The following is an 18,520-nucleotide window of genomic DNA, read 5'->3' as shown; positions in this document are numbered from 1 at the left end:
TGAAACAAATGATTACAACAAGATATTTGAGAGAAAAAGCATGTTATTTTGCCTCATTCAAATTTAATATCTGAAGATTTAAATATGTAAACTAAAGTCCAATCACAATCGTAATTGAATGGCTTCTGGTTTTTGAAATTACGTCATAACTTCTCCTCAGCTGCCGGTTAACCTACGTTTCTCCATTTTCTGTTATCTCTTCTATCATTTTCTTCTCTTTTCCTTCTTACCGCTATTTTTTATCTTTCTTCTTCGTGCTACCGCAGTTTTTATTTTCACTTTGGCCTGGGGAGTCAAGTTCAGCATTCGCTTCAATGATATCTGGCGCCATTTAGCGTCATGAATGGGTATAATGTCTCGACCCCAAATGTAAGACGACCCCACTTTTTCAGTCTTATTTCAATGCAAAAAACACCACACTTATATTCGGGCCAATACGATATACCTCGCTCCCCTCTTTGGTTCTGTCTTCATCTTGTATGTGTAGTCTTATTATCTTCTGATTGGTGGTCTTCAACACTGATTGAGGAAATGTAATGGCTGAGATTAAGTCCCCAACGTGATAGACTGCAATGAGATGACTGATGTCTTTGACCTGTTGAAATAATAAGCCCTGGTCTAGAAACACATTTATCTTCTTAAAGATACCGCTAGTGTCTGACTCAAGACCCATGGAATGTAAAACTCCTACAGAGTGTAGTAAAATAATCCTTGTCGTTAATCTTACAACAATATTTGCAGCCACATGTGTGCGGTCAGCACGTCACACATTCATCAACAGGATTTCCCAATATCGCTGTTTTTTTCTCGGTCATGTCCATGTTCGTGTCAGGTCGAGCTGGATCAGGAAAAAGGAGTGGAGATGAGGAAGTGGGTTCTGTCCGGAATCCTGGCCAGTGAGGAGACCTACCTCAGCCACCTAGAAGCACTTTTGATTGTATGTTCAACACTCACACTTTTTCATCATACTGTAAGTCAAGTCAAGTCAAGTCAACAGTATTTATAGAGCACTTTCAAACAGCCATCGCTGCATACAAAGTGCTGTACATGGAGCGATTTAACATATACAATAAACAGTAAGACGAATCAGTAATAAGTAATAAGTAATAAGGCGGTAGAAAGCTTAATAATAGTCAGTTTTAAGTGTGGCCAGTACAGTACATGTATTTTTTTATTTTTATTTTTTTTACCCTCTTTTAAGAAATCTTTTGGAAGCAAGCATTACACCATTTCTGAATGACACGTGAATTGTATTTGAAACGCTTGTTTCCATACAGTTCATCAATAACCTCATGGGTTTTTGTTCTTTAAAGCCCATGAAGCCTCTCAGGGCAGCAGCCACAACATCGCAACCAATGCTGACCATCCAGCAGATCGAGACGATTTTCTTTAAAGTGCCCGAGCTCCATGAGATCCATAAAGACTTCTACGACGCTCTGCTTCCTCGTGTTCAAGACTGGAGTTACCAGCAGTGTGTGGGAGACCTCTTCCAGAGACTGGTATGATCTCATTTTTACATTTTGCCACCTTAATGCCCTGCGTTTCTGTATTGTCAACTGCAATTTAAAAGAGAAAAATCAACACGAGGAATCAGTCATAGAATTATATTTTGCATCAGGAAAATGGTCAGGTTAAGACATGCTCTGGCACATTAGCCAAACCTGTTTTTCTGCTTCTTGTGATTTAACATACACGCAGCTGAGAATCATTAACCAGTAGAGAAACACAATGGTCTGGAAGCATATAATGGGATAATATAAGTTTGCTTAGCACTTCCTCTGAATGAAATGATCAGAATGAGAATTCTTTAATGTTGTACCTTGTTGCCTTAGCAAAATGGAGACCTTTCATGAACTATGGCTGTGTATGTTTTAAAGTGCACATGTGGTTGGACTGCCTGAAGTCATCACTCAGCCCCATAAAAGCATCTTTTCACCGTATGACAAGCAGTAAAGGAGAACAAAAAGTTCTATAGGAGATTACTGGATAAGAGCTTATATGATTTTGGCGCAAGACGTACACATTCACGCATGGTTTATATGTAGACGGGACAAATCTCCCTCACTCGCTTTGCTTTCTCTTGTAACTTGTGTTATGTCAAATCAAGCGAGCGCATGGCATGTTGTGGCATGGCAAATTCCCAGCGGCTGCCGTCTCCCTGGTTTTAGAAGAAAGACACGATTATTTTTATAACACAGTTTGACAACAAGGCAACTGACATGCCCTATAGACTATCCGTAAAGTATCTTACAATAATGCATTATCCCTCTGTTTACGTAAGATACATTTAAATTGGGTTATTGCAGTAGGATATATGCAATGTTGTGTTATTCCATATTTTGTTTTATCGAATAAAGTGGTGAACAGTGTACATGACTTGGCTAAAAATTTTTAACATGTTTGCAGGAGGAAATTTATTGACAGTGTGATATGAAGCACATGCGTGCAGGGAATGAGAGTTTTCCGTTTCGGCCAACATGAATTTTTTGGCTGAACTAGATTAACGTTAATTGCACATCCACGACTGTAGGTGGCAGTGGTGCTGTCATTTTTCAGAAACTGCGCAGGGAGTTTTAGTTTAACGGGGTGGGGTATTTTTGCTTTTATCATGCACACACACAGCACAGAGCAGGAGATACAAAGAATTTCCTCTTCCTGGGGGGCAATAAAACCGAGAATCACTGCCTCAGAGATGAATTTTATTGGTTCGCGACCGGACCAGTGTGTATACTTCAGCTCACCCACAGCAATAGTGAGAAAAAGCAGGATCGAAAATGGATGGATAGCTGTAAAACTAGTGTATTCAGATGATTATTCTTTCAATCACAGAAGTTGCTCTCATTCACTTCAAGCAAATTTCTTGAAGCCGTGATTGAGAACATTGTAGCTAGCATGCATTGTCATTTCATCCCTAATACGGTAATTCCTGTTTACCCTGACTTTACTTCCTTGCTCCTTTCGTCACCGCTTGTCTGCCTCACATACCCCTGCACTACTGCACTACAAAATTTGACTCACAGGTTGTGCCACCTAGGAGGAGTTGTAATTCATGTGATTGGTCTGTGTATGATCTCTGCGCATGAATTTATTGCCATAGTGATCCCCCAAAAGCTGCCCTTGTTAACTTAGGAACATTAATCTAAATATATATTTACACAGTAAATTCTGTGCATTTATTTTCTTAAATAGTAAATAAATAGATATTTATGTCAATTTTTTTTCACTATTGAATAATAATTGGAGAATCAGACCACTGTGGGAAGTCTCTCTCTCTCTTTCTCTCTCTCTCTCTCTCTCTCTCTCTCTCTCTCTCTCTCTCTCTCTCTCTCTCTCTCTCTCTCTCTCTCTCTCTCTCTCTCTCTCTCTCTAACTCTCTAACTCTCTAACTCTCTAACTCTCTAACTCTCCCCAGTGCCTTTAAAAGAACTTAATCACTCTGATGTCAGGTGAAGGAATCAAATTTGGTTTCTCCTCATGTCCTCTAGGCCAGCCAGCTTGGAGTGTACCGGGCCTTTGTGGATAACTATAAGGTTGCTGTGGCGACAGCAGACAAGTGCTGCCAGGCAAACACACAGTTTGCACAGATATCTGAGGTATGTAATAAGACTACACACAGCTGGAACTGCAGCAGTTGAGCGTTTGATGTGGTGCCGCTGCCCGGGACAAGTGATGATAGAGCAGTTTTTAGTGGTCCTCGCAAGTGTACAGAGCCACAAAAGCTCTTTGTGGTGCCACTAATTGTTTTAATTGCACAATGCTATGGGGAAGTTGCTCTTAGTTGATGTTTATGACTTCATCTTCCTGACAGAACCTCAAGGTCAGAGGCACAAAGGACAGCAAAGACCAGTCAGGAAAGAAATCCCTGGAAAGTGAGTTTTGAGTAAAATGACTGGCACTCACATAATTCAGTATTCGTATTGTTGAGTCGTGATGACTTTTAAGCTGATTCCTTGTCTCCAGCCCTTCTCTACAAGCCCGTAGACCGGGTGACACGCAGCACACTGGTTCTGCATGTAAGTCAACCTGTGGAGTGGTAATGGAGAGCCTTATCTTACTTGGGCATTGGCATGGAGATTGGGGACAGAAATTGTCTTAATTTTGGTTGTTTTTGTTTTAGGATTTACTGAAGCACACCCCCTCCAGCCACCCTGACTATCCACTGCTACAGGATGCCCTGCGCATCTCACAGAACTTTCTGTCCAGCATTAATGAAGAAATCACCCCTCGTAGACACTCAATGACAGTAAAGAAGGGAGAGGTCAGTTCATCACTGAACATAATCATGTATGATAAAGAAAATATGTATCATGTATTTTTTTTCTGAGCAGACCAGTATCAAATAGGTGACTCTTTATTATACACAAAATAGAAATGGTAATCGTTTCTTCAATTATGTATGGAAAAGTGGTTAGAACTGCATGACTGTCCGTGCTTTATGTTATGTGTTGTCTTTATTATTTTACTTTATGTTAACTGTTTTGTTAAGCGCTTTGTTACAGCACACCTAAAAAGGACTACACAGCCACTCTTGCAGCTCGGTCAAGATATTATTTGCCACAGTGTTGCTTTGAAATGAATGCTAATGGCAACATGACAAGATGCTTAATGTGGATTCTGTAACTGTTGTTTAGGCACACAGAATTCAGGTAAAATGACTTGACAGAATTAAAGATTACATCATCTTCCATGGTTCCCCTCTATTGTGGGTGTTGACGGTAACAAGGCAAAGCACAAGGTAATTGGAAGCTCTGATAATTAAAGTTGCCCACTGACTCATCTTAGCCTGTCTGCTTTAGTTGTGAAGGAAGTGGAGCAAAAGGAAGCTTGTGACTAACCAGTGCAAACACAGGAGGTCAGGATCTCCGTGTTGGAAATGAAGAAAGCCTCTTGATTTGCTCAGAGCTCAGAGCTCCCTCCCATCCTTCTCGGTGTGTCTGTGCTTCCACTTTTGGGTCCCGGAAACTAACCTAGAAAAGGTCTCATCATCATAGAGCAACCCGATGTTCTGCCTGAGTGTAAAGCATCTGAACCCAGCTTGCTAATATCTTAGAACTCGCTTGTCGCAGGGGACACAGCCGAGTTGAAAGTGCACATTCAATCGTACTCTATATAGTACTCAATGTCATTGTAGCCAATGATTAGAAAGAAAGGCTGCACTAAAAGCTGTTTTTTCCATTGGATTATTGATTGATCCGCCATCCCCTCTGTGTCATCAAAGCAATAAGCGGATGTGCTCCTACCACGTTTTGAAACCAGGACAGGGCCAGACACGGAGTGCCTTTCGTCCTGCAACGATTTCCTTTTTCTTTTTTTTTTTTTCATACCGTAGTGAGTGTTTGGCAACAGAGTCTCGCATGGGCAGCGTCACAATGTAAACAACCTCCACCCAGAGGTCAAAGTGCTGACAACTCGAAGCCATGTGTGCCTCAAACAAGAGGAGTACCAGTAAGCTCTCATTTTAAGGTCCAGTGCTCCACCAGAGCCAACAATAGTTTTGTTGTTGTTTTGTATTTAAATAAGTAGTCATTCATTTGTGAAATTAATTTACATACATATACTGTTAGTCTGTTTATGTTCTCATGCTCTTTTGGGGATAATTTTCTCAGTTTGTTTGTCTATCTTGACTTTCTGTCCTTCACTTTTTGGTAAAGGATTGTACAAGAATTTAAAATTTGACCAGATTCTTCCAGAATGCTGTTTTCTTTAAAAAACAAAACAAAACAAAACAAAAACCTACTTTATAGTGCAGCGCTATACCTGCGTTTCGCCCCATCGAGGAAACACATAATCAACGCGAATAATGACACGGTAAATGAAATATACTCAAGGAAGGTCTTCTGAGATTAAACAACATGTAGGTACCCGGTGCTTGAATTTGGGAGCATTTACCTGAGAACAAATCTATTGCATTCTGAAATTAAGTACATCAACGTCATTTTATTTTGATCCAGTCGTGGCAGACAGATGTAAATGAATTCATTCTATTTTGCAGTTCCACCAGAGTCTCACGAATAATGTCGCAGCTTCTGTAACTGTAGCTTTTTGTTGTCAGAATCGTCAGCTTCTGAGGGACCGCTTCATGGTGGAGCTGGTTGAAGGGTCCAGGAAACTCCGTCATGTCTTCCTCTTCACTGACCTGCTGCTCTGTACCAAGCTGAAGAAACAGGCTGCAGGGTGAGGGAGTCTGAGTCAATACCTTGCCTGTAACTTAAATGTTCCACTTGTTCGTTCAGAAAAAAGAAAACGTTTCTGAAGTAAAAGCAAAACAGACAGACATGTGAAGTGACCAAGGTGCATAAACTGCATTTGCATTGTGCTCATTCACAGGAAAGGACAACAGTATGACTGCAAGTGGTACATTCCTCTCGCCGACCTGACCTTTCAGACAATTGAGGACTGCGAGTCGACCCCTATCCCTTTAGTCCAGGATGAGGAAATTGATGCCATGAAGATCAAACTGTCCCAGATTAAGAATGAGATCCACAGAGAAAAGGTAAGCATGCCCACACAGAGAGAACGTTCCAGGTTAAAAATCCACAACAGAGCAAAACTAGTAAAAATCCCTGACCAAAACGTGGAAATTTTGATTTTGATTTGATTTAATTTTTTTGCTGTGAGGGACGCCAGTCCCGCCATTGTGTTATTGAGCGCAGCACTGAGCCTTCTCACTTCTGGATGCATATGTATTTGTATGTATGTGTCTTGAGCTATACTTAAAGCATTGCTTGCTCTGTAGATGACAGATATTTGATCACGTAAATGAGAAAGATACGCCAACCACCAGTAAAGGCAACCCCAAAGGATAAACCTCTGCTTTTGTTGATTTACAGAGAGCCATCAAAGGACCCAAGGCGATGGAGCGTCTGAAGAAGAGGTTATCAGAGCAGGAGTCTCTGCTTCTCCTCATGTCACCCAACATGGCTTTCAGAGTGGCTAACAGGAATGGCAAGGTCCAAAATCTCCACACTATTTGTACATTTTAAGTGTTTTGTTGTGGAACACTGTAATGCCTGCTGATTTAGCAGATGAAGTATTATTGTTCTGTTCATGAGTTTATGCTGCCCTCCGATGTTGAGGGCTCGTCATTGCAATATTTAACCACAATAAACCCATCAAGTCCCTTTGTGCCATTCAGGGTTTCACATTTCTGATCTCATCCGACTACGAACGTGCTGAGTGGAGGGAGATCATTCGCGAGCAGCAAAAGAAATGCAAGTTATTCCCCCAAAATCTCTGATGGTGCTCTAGTCCATTTGTGTCTGATACAAATGTGTCTGAACTTTGTCTGATAGGTTTCAAGAGCTTCTCTCTGACATCTCTCGAGCTGCAGATGCTTACTAACTCATGTGTGAAACTCCAGACTGTCCACAATATTCCAGTGACCATGAACAAAGATGGTGAGGTTCATGATAGTTTAATTAGTTGTGCCGTCGAAACATACTTGCAATTTAAGAGTTGTGTCTGAAGATGTATACTCACTTCTGTTTCCAACATAGATGACGAATCCCCGGGTTTGTACGGCTTTTTAAACGTCATTGTACACTCTGCATCCGGTCTCAAACAAACCTTGAGTGAGTGATCTTTTCTTCTGTTTTTGACTTTACTGGGCCGTTTAGAGTTTAGCTATGACGTCACATATTGTAATTCTTTGTACGGGAATTTCTTCTGCGTCTCCGAGACCCTGAGATGGATGAACAGCTGCTGGGGCGGGGAACAAACGGGATTACTTTGGAATCAGTGGCGGATGCTGGTCTGTCGAGGAGGGGAAGCTCAATTTCGGCCTACATCATAAAATGTGTCCGTTTATTTATACGTGAACTCTACTCTCCGTTCTTTTTCAAGAAAATGATCTGTGACCCTGTCATACCAACAAGGCGTCGTTTCCAAAGTCTTAACTGTGGTGATATAAGTCAGTCTGCAAACACAAGCAACTACAATAAAACACTCCAGAAATAACATCTTGATAATCTATCGCTAGTCGTTTTCAACAAAGAGGGTGTCGCTAAGATTGTTAGAAGTCTCCAGTTTCACTCCGAACAGAATGAGAATTGAAAAATACTCCCACGGATGCCGACACTAAATGATCGGTGATTGGCTCATTTCGCTGTCAATCAAAAAGAGATTCAGCCTCAGACAGATCATCCAATCATGATGCAGAAAAGCTGGGCGTCTGGGCCAGCTGATACACGCCCACTGTCCATAGATTCCCAGAGACGATGAGCGTCTGGTGGGCGGGACAAAACCAGCATTTATCCAATGAATCGTCTTGTTTCATTGCATTGGGACAACCTACGTGAACTCGCTAGACGCCCAGCGTCCGCACTGTAGACACTTAGCGTCCACACAGTTAAAGCACAGTGAACCTGCGGGAATGAATGAGAAAAGAGTCGCGCCGTAACCAGTAATAAGAAGCTGATTCAGAACAAAAGTTGAGCGCATTGTTGTGCATACTTAGTCAATGACATATACACACAATTGTATGTACACACATATATTTGATCACTTATTTCTTTGACATTTTAGGGGAAGCTGAGCTTCCCTTGCAGTCTTAGAGCAATCGCATCTGTTTGGAATACTTTGTACAAATGGTCTCAAACATGACTTGACATGAAACATGATACGTTCTCGTTTGTTGCTTCAACTCCAAAAGCCATTTCTTGAAATGGTTAGAGTATGCATTATGACATGTTCTCATTGTTTGCTGAAACTCCAAAAGTCGTTGGTGAAAGTACGTTTGTTGAAATCGTAACAGTAGAATAAAACAACATTACAGGGGAAGCGTAGGTCTCATTGTGTTGCCTCATTGATGCCTCTCTAATTCTACAATGTCTGCTTGTATACATCAGACCTTTACTGCTCTCTTGAGGTGGATTCCTTTGGTTATTTTGTCAACAAAGCCAAAACGCGCGTGTACAGGGACTCGACTGAGCCCAGCTGGAATGAGGTGAGAACTTTATAGAGAAAGACATCTCTCGGCTTGTTTGTCATGCAGCACATCTGTTGCATTCCACGTGTAATACGTGTGGATGGTATGGCGCGTACAGATCTTTACTGAGATGATGTGTTGTTTCCATGCAAGGAGTTTGAGATTGAGCTGGAGGGTTCCCAGACGCTAAGGCTGCTCTGCTATGAGAAGTCTTACAGCAAGCCCAAGCACAGCAAAGACGATGGAGAGATGACGGACAAGATTATGGTCAAAGGACAAATAAAGGTACAGTATGTTGCTTCAAATTCTCATAGTTTTTGCCAGTTAAAAAATTGTGGGTTTTTGACATGTGATTGACTGGCACTAGCGTGGTCAGTAAGTCAGAGATGGGCTTCCGCTCATCAGCATCCTGCAATTGCTGTTTTAAAAAAAATGGATGAAAGTTATTATTATTATTTTTTTATTTAACATAAACCTTTCATAACTAAAAGTGCATAAACCACCAACAGGGATCAATTGTCATTTTTTTGTATGATAGTTGGTGGAGTGTTTTTCAAACTTTTTTGAGTCAAGGCACACTTCTTTCATTGAAAAAAAAATCTTGCGGCACAACACTAGCTGAAAATGTCAACACCCCGCCCCCGACCCCCACCCGCCCCATATTGTTACTATAACCGTTTTTAACATTGAAGAATGACGTTATAAGAGCTTGAATTGGAATCAAATGAACACAAAAAACAGTATTTTATCATCTTTGATATTTATTTATTTATTTATTTATTTATTTATTTATTTATTTATTTATTTTCCAAATGTTTATTGAACAAGTCAGAAAACAATTCTCAGCAAATAGAAAATAAAACAAACGTGCAACCAATACCAAAAAAAAAAGGAAGCCAGGGGATTTTTAGACAAAAATTTCAAATAAGGAGCATATAGCCAGAGTCTTAACAGCTTTTTTGTTTTTGGAATCCGTAATAGAGCTCAGGTACTGCTTTGTTTCTGCTTCAAAAATTAAGAAAAGAGGTTTTGAATTATTCCATCTGCATTTGTGGATGTGGAACTTAGCGAGAATGATTATTAAATTTATAATGAAGGTTTGTTTAGTGTTTTTTTTCCTTATTTTTGTAGAACCCAAATAGTACATTTTTCCAGTATAGCATAAAGTCAAAGTCAATATGTTCAATGATAAATCTGGATAAAACTTTCCAAAATGTGTTGGTATACTGGCATTGCCAGAACAAGTGAACCGTTGTTTCAGGGTACATTCCACACAATGAACAATCAACAGAGATGTCTTTCTTGAACCTAAGAAGAAAATGCTTCGTGGGATAGTATTTGTGTATCATTTTAAAAGAGATTTCCCTTACTTTATTAGTCAGGAGGTATTTGTATGGGAGAGACCAGATTTTTCCCCAGTGTAGATTCTCATCAAAGCCAGACCAGTAGGTAATGATGTGTGTGATTGTTGAAATATCTTTTTGGAATAGGGATTGTATATTACGGTTGTTATTTCTGATTGATGTTGACGTAAAACAGGATTTGCGAATAGCAGTCATTTTGGGGTCCAGGGTTGGTGTGGAGGTTGTTCTGTCCACCCCTTTCAAGAGGGTCAGGATTCCAGAAAGAATGGCTTCTGACTGTAGTAAATTCTTTTGGGGTGATCGGTAGATTAAAATTATTTAAAAATTCAGAGTAATTTAAAAGGAAACCTTGATTATTGATTAGTTGACTGACCAGGACTATTTTATTGTTGAACCAATTATGGAGAAATAATGATCTATTCTTGTATAATATGTAACGATTATTCCAGATAAAGCATTTATGAGGGGAAAATTATGTTTATGTATCAAGGACCAGGCCAACAGTATTTGTTTGTGGAAATTGGATAAAGCCACGGGATTTTTTTCTCTTTTGTAGTCACATAAAAGTACAAAGTTAAGACCACCAAGTTGAGAAAATATAGTTAGGTATAAAGTTCCAAATCGATGAGGGATCTTTCATATGTATTGTTTCACCGTCGTCCTGCATTCATGCGTCACAAATTTGCTTGTCTCTCGTCGAAACACAAGGCAATTGGTTAGCTGTTGCTGCTCCCTAGCGGTATGAGAGGGTACTACATGATTACTTTCTGGTTGAAAGACCGCACAGCCATACAAATTGGATATTTTCCCGCTGCACACCTGACAATGTCTCACGGCACACCGGTTGAAAAACGCTGAGTTGGTGAATTCATTCTCTAATATCCTGAAAATATTATATTTTTCCACATGATTTGCTAAAGCAAAGCAATTTGAACTCTACAACAACCTGACCTACAAAGTTTAATTATTTAACAATTCAAGAGTAAAAGTATAATTAAAAAGCAAATTTATAAAGCTTTCCAATCGTATGTTATAAAACAGAAGAAATAATTTCCCAAGCACAACACATTCCCCCCTCCCCAATTCATTCCGAACATGTCACAAGAATAAGGGAAACAAATATTTATCCTGACCGCCCCCCCCAACCCTTTAATATTGGAGTTCAACTAAAGGTATAGAATGTAAAAACAAATGCCTAGATCGAATGCATTATTGAACTTTATTTATTCCAATAACCTACCTGTTGTGATGTATCTGCATTGCTGTCCACTGGTCCATTTTTGTCTAATCATGCTCGTGACACTCTTTTTGTTGTTCATAAAGAAGTGAGAGGTGTCTGTTAGCTGGTGGGTCACATCAGCTTGACCTCTGATCGAGTGTTGTGACAGAGGGTGGATTAGACTTTGGGTTGACCAAATGTAGCTGTTGGCATTGGTCCAGATGGAGGAATACACAAAGCGCTCTGTGATAAACCAGTCGAGGGATTTCCCTGCTGCTGAAAAGATTGGTTAAAACTCGTGAGTTTTGAAGGGAAAAAGAAATATCCAGCTAAAATACATCCATTCGCCAAATGGAACTCATCTTGTGGCTAAAGTATAAATAATTTTGTGCATTGCTGTAAATGGTACCCTGCCAGTCTTTCATCCAAAGACAGCTGGGATAGGCCCCAGCAGCACGCCTGTGACCCTCGTGAGGACAAGCATTACAAAGAATGGATGGAACAAAGTATGTTCACGAGTTACACATGTAATAGTCAAGTGTCAAATTGTCACTGTCACTATCCCGCAACATTGAGCGTGACCTTTACAGCATTTCTTTCATTTGGCTTATTTGAAAAAGGCAACCGCTCTCTGGAGACGGCAACAATGCTGCCTTGAATTTTCATGCAACACAATGGAATACAGTAATTCCTTTGTTGTGAAGAGGAGAATATTTACAGTAATTTGTATTAATCGGTAGATAATCCCATTAAATTTCTTGCCAAGGTGGCATTCAGCGATAAACAACCGCAGGCGTGAGCACGTTGATAATGAGGGTAGGAGGGGATTCTCAGGAGTTAATCTCGCAAATCCAACGGGGAAGTAGAACAACACAAAGGCAGCGGGGCTGTGTGGCTTTGCTCCTTTCTCCTGATTCCTGCTGGAATAAGCACTCTGAAAATATGTGACAATGTATTAGGAAAGTTTGGGAAGAATTTGCCAGGGCTTCAATGATGAGACACTCAAAGATAAAGTGGCCAGCGGATGGACGTTCGTACAAGATGGACCTGCTGAATCTGCTCGACGCCGTAGAGCAGCTTTGTTGTTGTTTCTTGTCTTTTTGCCCATCGTTTGCCAAAGGGACATTTTTAGAAAGGTGACGGGCTCATGCAGGAAACATGAGTCAGTGTAATTCCAATGAGGAAGGCGCGTTTCAGACAGTCGGTGTATGGCAGGAAGAGGTTGAATTGGCCCCCAGAAAATTTGCAAGTAGGGGGGCCCGTCTTTGGGACAGAGTTCGTAGCAGTCTGCTCAGACCAAAGGTAAACAAACATACAAATACAAAGTGTCTCAATGGACCTGCTAAAGATGTTAGCGTCTCATAGCAGATTTGTTTGACAATTAGCTTTTTTCCTCCAGTTATTTCATTCAGAGGAATGTATTTCACCCTTGTGAAATTTAGTTTTGGTCTTTAAAAGACTTCTTTTTCAATTAAACTACCGGTATGCTGCAGTTTTAAGAAAATGATTGCGTAAAAAAAAAAAAGTTTTCTATGATGCAAGGCCGACTCAATGTTTTTTGGTGGGATGTTGTCGTATTGCAAATTGTCACTTTGATTTTGAATTCGGAAAGGTCTTCCTTTCAAAAGGAACAACAGAGTGTCCGTTGTCATTTTGCTTAGCATTGAATCCATAATGAAAATCAAGTATCATCATTCATCATACTGTCGATATTATCCAAATTGTTAATAGTGAAATTTACTTGAAGTAACAATCTGCACACTGACTGTTTTCATTTTCAGTTGGATCCCCAGAACTTGCAAAACAAAGACTGGCAGCGGACTGTCATTGCTATGAATGGGGTGAGTAAGACAAGACGGAGTGTCGTCGTAAAAGTGACCAAAAAGAACAGCCGAAATAACACCACAGCGTACAGCTGCAACATGAACATTGCTCTCCTCCGCCAAATGTTTCATTTCTAAGCTGACAGAAGGACTTAGGCGAATCTAACAGGCTTTCCTCTTCCTTTTCTACTCTCCTGTTTCAGGTTGAGGTCAAGCTTTCGATGAAGTTCACCAGCAGAGAGTTCAGTCTCAAGCGCATGCCTTCACGCAAACAGTCTGGTGTGTTTGGGGTGAAAATTCATGTTGTAACAAAGTGAGTTGATCATTTGCCGCACAATTCAGTTCAGGAAAACGAATAAGTTATTAAACATGCTGAATGATCCAAAAGAACACATGCCGTGCCATTGGTGAGGCTGATTCAGATTCTGTTGTCTTGTGTTTATACACACCTCATGTTGCGTGGTTGGTCCGCCTATTAGGTTTGTTGACTTATGGTAGGCTACTTCCTGGTTTGTTGACTGTTGAGTTAAGTTCGCTGACCAAAGCCTTGTTTTCCTCGTTTTACCAGACGGGAGCGCTCCAAGGTTCCCCTCATTGTGAGACAGTGTGTTGAAGAGATCGAGCGACGAGGGATGGAGGAAGTGGGCATCTACAGGGTGTCTGGCGTTGCAACTGACATCCAAGCTCTTAAGGGTGCCTTTGATTTGAGTGAGTTCCACTTCAATATGATAAAGCCTCATTTATTATGGTAATTGATTTGAACTGGGGTGGCCCGGTAGTTCAGTGGTTAGCGCGCCCACCTCATAGTGCAGAGGTCTTGGGTTCAATCCCCGTTCCGGCCTCCCTGTGTAGAGTTAGCATGTTCTCCCCTGGCCTGCGTGGGTTTTCTCTGGTTACTCCGGTTTCCTCCCACATTCCAAAAACATGCATGGCAGGCTGTACACTCAAAATGGTCCCTAGGTGTGAGTCTGAGCATGGATGGTTGTTTGTCTCTGCGTGCCCTGCGATTGGCTGGCAACCGGTTCAGGGTGTCCCCCGCCTACTGCCCGAAGATGGCTGGGATAGGCTCCAGCATCCCCCGCAACCCTTGTGAGGATAAAGCGGATCGGAAAATGAATGAATGAATGATTTGAACTGAAGACATCACCACAATGTACAACACAATATTGGGCCTGTCATTTAACGCTCAACCACTACATCTTCCGTTCACTTTATCTACTTTCTTTTTAGATTCAGACTCAAAATAAATTAACGTGACTCAGTGATTAACTGTACTGAGGTTGAGCGGGGGTCGGAATGGCCATCAGTGGCCCCCTGAGAAAGTATTGCCATTTTTCCTCCCATCTTGACACCCCTGCTGTAGAACGTTATAGATTATGCCTGAGTATCTCTTTTCATAATATCCTTTTATGATGAGAACTCCTTCAGTGCAGACTGTTTTTTACCCCCCAGGGAGGGTACATAATCTTTACAATGCCCTTCGATCTAGTTCAAGACTGAGCCCTGAATGAATAATCTGTTCCTAAATTTCTTTCAAAGCTGCTGACGTCACAGATCTTATCTTGTCCTCCTGACAGACAACAAAGATGTGTCGGTGATGATGCGGGACATGGACGTGAACGCCATCGCCGGTACACTGAAGTTGTATTTCCGCGAGTTACCTGAGCCTCTTTTCACTGATGAGCTGTACCCCAACTTTTCTGGAGGCATCGGTCAGTCACAAATTCAACTTTTATTTTTTTTAAAAACCTTTTTCAGTACACTTTCCCTAATCCAGAATATTGTGTTGCCATGCAGCACTTTCTGACAGTGTGGCAAAGGAGAGCTGCATGCTCAACCTGCTGCTCTCTCTACCAGAACCCAATCTGGTCACCTTTCTCTTTCTACTCGACCACCTGAAAAGGTAAAACGCACCTGACATAACATGTCATGTTGCATGTCAAGGGTATGACCAAATCACCAACATGGTCCTCACAGGCACCATGCTAAAAAAAACAAAAACTTCATTTTTTATTGCACATGATTAACATTTGTTAAACTAATATCATTTATTTATTTCTGATGAAAACACGGGAAATGACGCACGTTTGTGCAACTGATATATATGTTCAAATGAAGTATATCTAAAGGATCTTTTTTTTTCCGTGTGGGTTACCCTCAAGAACTATAGAAGTAGCCTGTGGGACTGTTTTGAGTATGACTAATAATTCATTAATGTTGCTCATATTTGTCAACGGTGGGCTTGTGAAACCCTTTGAGCCTCTTGTGATTAAGGGCTACACAAATAAATTTGACTTGAATTACATTTATTTCAAATCATAAGATTAAAAAAAAATGAGTCACTTATCTAAGCATTGAAATAAACTGTGCATATTTTGCACATTTTACATTCTTCTTGTTATTTTTACTTCTACGAATACCTGGCCCATCCCCCAAATGTGAAATCGACAACCTTTTCTCCCATTCTGATAGGGTGGCTGAAAATGAGAGCTGTAACAAGATGTCTCTGCACAATCTGGCCACCGTTTTTGGACCCACTTTGCTTCGACCGTCCGAGAAAGACAGCAAAATCACCATTAACAGTTCACAGCCGATCTCCATGAATGACAGCTGGTCTCTGGAGGTCATGACGCAGGTAGAAATCAGCAGCACAGAGTAAAACATCGGCTGCCCTGTCGATGCTTGTTCACTTCTTCCTTTGTCTTCTCAGGTGCAAGTTCTACTCTACTTTCTTCAGCTGGAGGGCATTCCAACACCTGACAGTAAACGACAAAGCCTTCTCTTCTCGAATGAATTATAATAAGATTTTTTTACATGCTAAACACAAGTCTTCAGAACAAGGAATGGATGTTGCACAATAACGCCACTAGATGGAGCAATCACCTCATCAGTCATCAAGAGCTTGGATGTGGATGAGCGTTGACGTGGTTTATCACCCCCCCCCCTCCCGCCCCTGATATATGCACAAATTGTATCTTGATGAATTGTATATTTTATAACACTTTTTCTAACTTAATGACTTTTTCTTAACGCCATGATTTTCTGCCTGTCATCACGTACAATAGTGGTGAGTCCACGGAGAGTGAATTTGTCATTTGCTTGAAGGATTTGTCACCGGTGACCGTGGATTGGTGGAATAGAAACGGATTGAGGTTTTCATACCTACTCCTCGGCTTGTGCCACGGGTTCACTTTGCATTCACACAGAGATGCAAATTTGTAGTTCGCATCCAACATGCAGGCATGTTGTACTTGAAATAAATTGGAAGGCTCTACTTTTATGTGTAAAACCTCAGCAATATGTAATGATGATATCCACACATTCTCTTGTCAAAATGTTTTAGTTCATGGTTTCACTAGATGTCGGCATTTTTTTAAAGTTCCTTGAGTCGGTTCTTCGTATTTTGCTCCTTCTGTTCTTGTTAGTCGCCATGGATTTGATTTATGTAACTTGAGTTGCTGTGTTGGTGTTTCTACTTGCATTCCTTCTTCAATATTCTCCCTTTGAATTGCTGTCATTTTGAGAGCAATTTCATGGGTCCCTTTAACTGACTCCTATTCAACACTCCAGTGGTGTTAACAGGGTTATCACCCCTTGCAGTATTAATTTTGAAGGTGTGTAGGAATACACAATGTGCTTGAATTAGGAGTTACTTTCCAAATCATTGCAAGAATTGAAACACTTGTCGGCACAAACTGAAACACTTTACTCTTGTGATTTGTGTGTAATACACAATTGCTTCTAGTAAACACTGACCAAATGTGTTTGTATGATTTCTCGAAATAAAGATTTACTTGACGACCTCATTTTGTCATGTTATTGCCATTGCGTCTGAAATTACAATTTACATTTAAATGGTAATTTTTAAAAAATGTTCAATTGTCATGGTAAGGCAGTTGGTCCAGATGACATACCAATGGAGTTATGGAAGTGCTTAGGGGAGGTGTCGGTTGATTTTCTGACTAGGTTGTTTAATAGAATATTAGACACAAACAAGATTCCTGATGAGTGGAGGAAGAGTGTCCGGGTACCAATTTATAAGAAGGGTGATGTACAGAGTTGTAGCAACTACAGGGGGATAAAGTTGATGAGCCATACGATGTAGGTTTGGGAAAGAGTAGTTGAAGCCAGATTGAGACAGGAAGTGGAGATTTGTGAACAGCAGTATGGTTTCATGCCGAGGAAGAGCACCACAGATGCAATATTTGCCCTGAGGATGCTGATGGAGAAGTACAGGGAAGGTCGGAAGGAGCTTCACCGTGTATTTGTAGATTTAGAGAAGGCTTATGACAGGGTGCCAAGAGAGGAATTTTGGTTCTGTATGAGGAAATCAGGGGTTGCAGAGAAGTAAGTTAGATTGGTGTAGGACATGTATGAGAATAGTACAACAGTGGTGAGGTGTGCAGTTGGACGGACAGAAGATTTCAAGGTGGAGGTAGGACAGCATCAAGGATCAGCCCTGAGCCCCTTCTTGTTTGCTTTGGTGATGGATAGATTGACGGATGAGGTCAGACAATTTGCAGATGTCATTGTGATCTGTAGTGAGAGTAGGCAGCAGCTAGAAGAAAACCAAGAAAGGTGGAGGTTTGCACTAGAGAGAAGAGGAATGAAGGTCAGTCATAGTAAGACAGAGTACGTGTGCATAAATGAAAGGGAGAACAGTGGAACGGTAAGGTTACAGGGAGCAGACGTGGCGAAGGTACAGGAATTTAAGTACCTAGGATCAACAGTGCAGAGCAGCGGAGACTGTGGAAGAGTGAAGAATAGAGTGCAGGCAAGATGGAACACCCGGAGAAAAGTGTCAGGAGTGATTTTTGATAGAAGAGTGTCAGCTAAGGTGAAGGGAAAAGTTTACAGAACAGTTGTGAGACCAGCCATGATGTGTGGTCTAGAGACACTAGCAATAGGCAAAAGACGAGTTAAAGATGCTGAGATTCTCCTTAGGAGTGACAAGGATGGACAGGATCAGAAATGACATCTTCAGAGGGACAACTCAGACAGGAAAGTTTGGAGAAAAAGGTTGAGAGGCCAGACTGAGATGATGTGGACAACCCCTGAAAAGGGACAAGCCGAAAGGAGAAGTTCAATTTTCATGAAAATTGTAATTCCAATAAGGCAGCCAAATCACCATATACCACATTTTCAATGGAAAAGTTGATAATCCTTGCACTTTCTTAACTTCTGTATA

At 40.9% G+C, this 18,520-nt stretch overlaps 1 protein-coding gene across 1 annotated transcript in view; it reads left to right on the top strand.

The window, feature by feature from the left end:
* si:dkey-91m11.5 (PH_BCR_vertebrate and RhoGAP_Bcr domain-containing protein) overlaps positions 1-17,138 on the top strand; it is a 42,099-nt gene extending 24,961 nt beyond the window's left edge. The window contains exons 3-23 of the mRNA XM_052068190.1: positions 833-937; positions 1,314-1,499; positions 3,486-3,593; positions 3,809-3,869; positions 3,961-4,013; positions 4,118-4,258; positions 6,053-6,174; positions 6,328-6,493; positions 6,831-6,950; positions 7,136-7,211; positions 7,293-7,397; positions 7,497-7,571; positions 8,847-8,944; positions 9,080-9,211; positions 13,291-13,350; positions 13,536-13,645; positions 13,901-14,040; positions 14,910-15,044; positions 15,130-15,235; positions 15,805-15,967; positions 16,043-17,138. Of these exons, the coding sequence (XP_051924150.1) occupies positions 833-937; positions 1,314-1,499; positions 3,486-3,593; positions 3,809-3,869; positions 3,961-4,013; positions 4,118-4,258; positions 6,053-6,174; positions 6,328-6,493; positions 6,831-6,950; positions 7,136-7,211; positions 7,293-7,397; positions 7,497-7,571; positions 8,847-8,944; positions 9,080-9,211; positions 13,291-13,350; positions 13,536-13,645; positions 13,901-14,040; positions 14,910-15,044; positions 15,130-15,235; positions 15,805-15,967; positions 16,043-16,132 (2,352 nt within the window). The 3' untranslated portion in view covers positions 16,133-17,138. The remainder of the gene's footprint in view (positions 1-832; positions 938-1,313; positions 1,500-3,485; positions 3,594-3,808; positions 3,870-3,960; positions 4,014-4,117; positions 4,259-6,052; positions 6,175-6,327; positions 6,494-6,830; positions 6,951-7,135; positions 7,212-7,292; positions 7,398-7,496; positions 7,572-8,846; positions 8,945-9,079; positions 9,212-13,290; positions 13,351-13,535; positions 13,646-13,900; positions 14,041-14,909; positions 15,045-15,129; positions 15,236-15,804; positions 15,968-16,042) is intronic.
* Positions 17,139-18,520: the final 1,382 nt, after the last annotated feature.

Source organism: Hippocampus zosterae, chromosome 6 (genome assembly GCF_025434085.1).
Source record: "Hippocampus zosterae strain Florida chromosome 6, ASM2543408v3, whole genome shotgun sequence".
Lineage (NCBI taxonomy): Eukaryota > Metazoa > Chordata > Actinopteri > Syngnathiformes > Syngnathidae > Hippocampus > Hippocampus zosterae.
This window is presented reverse-complemented; position numbering and strand designations above follow the sequence as displayed.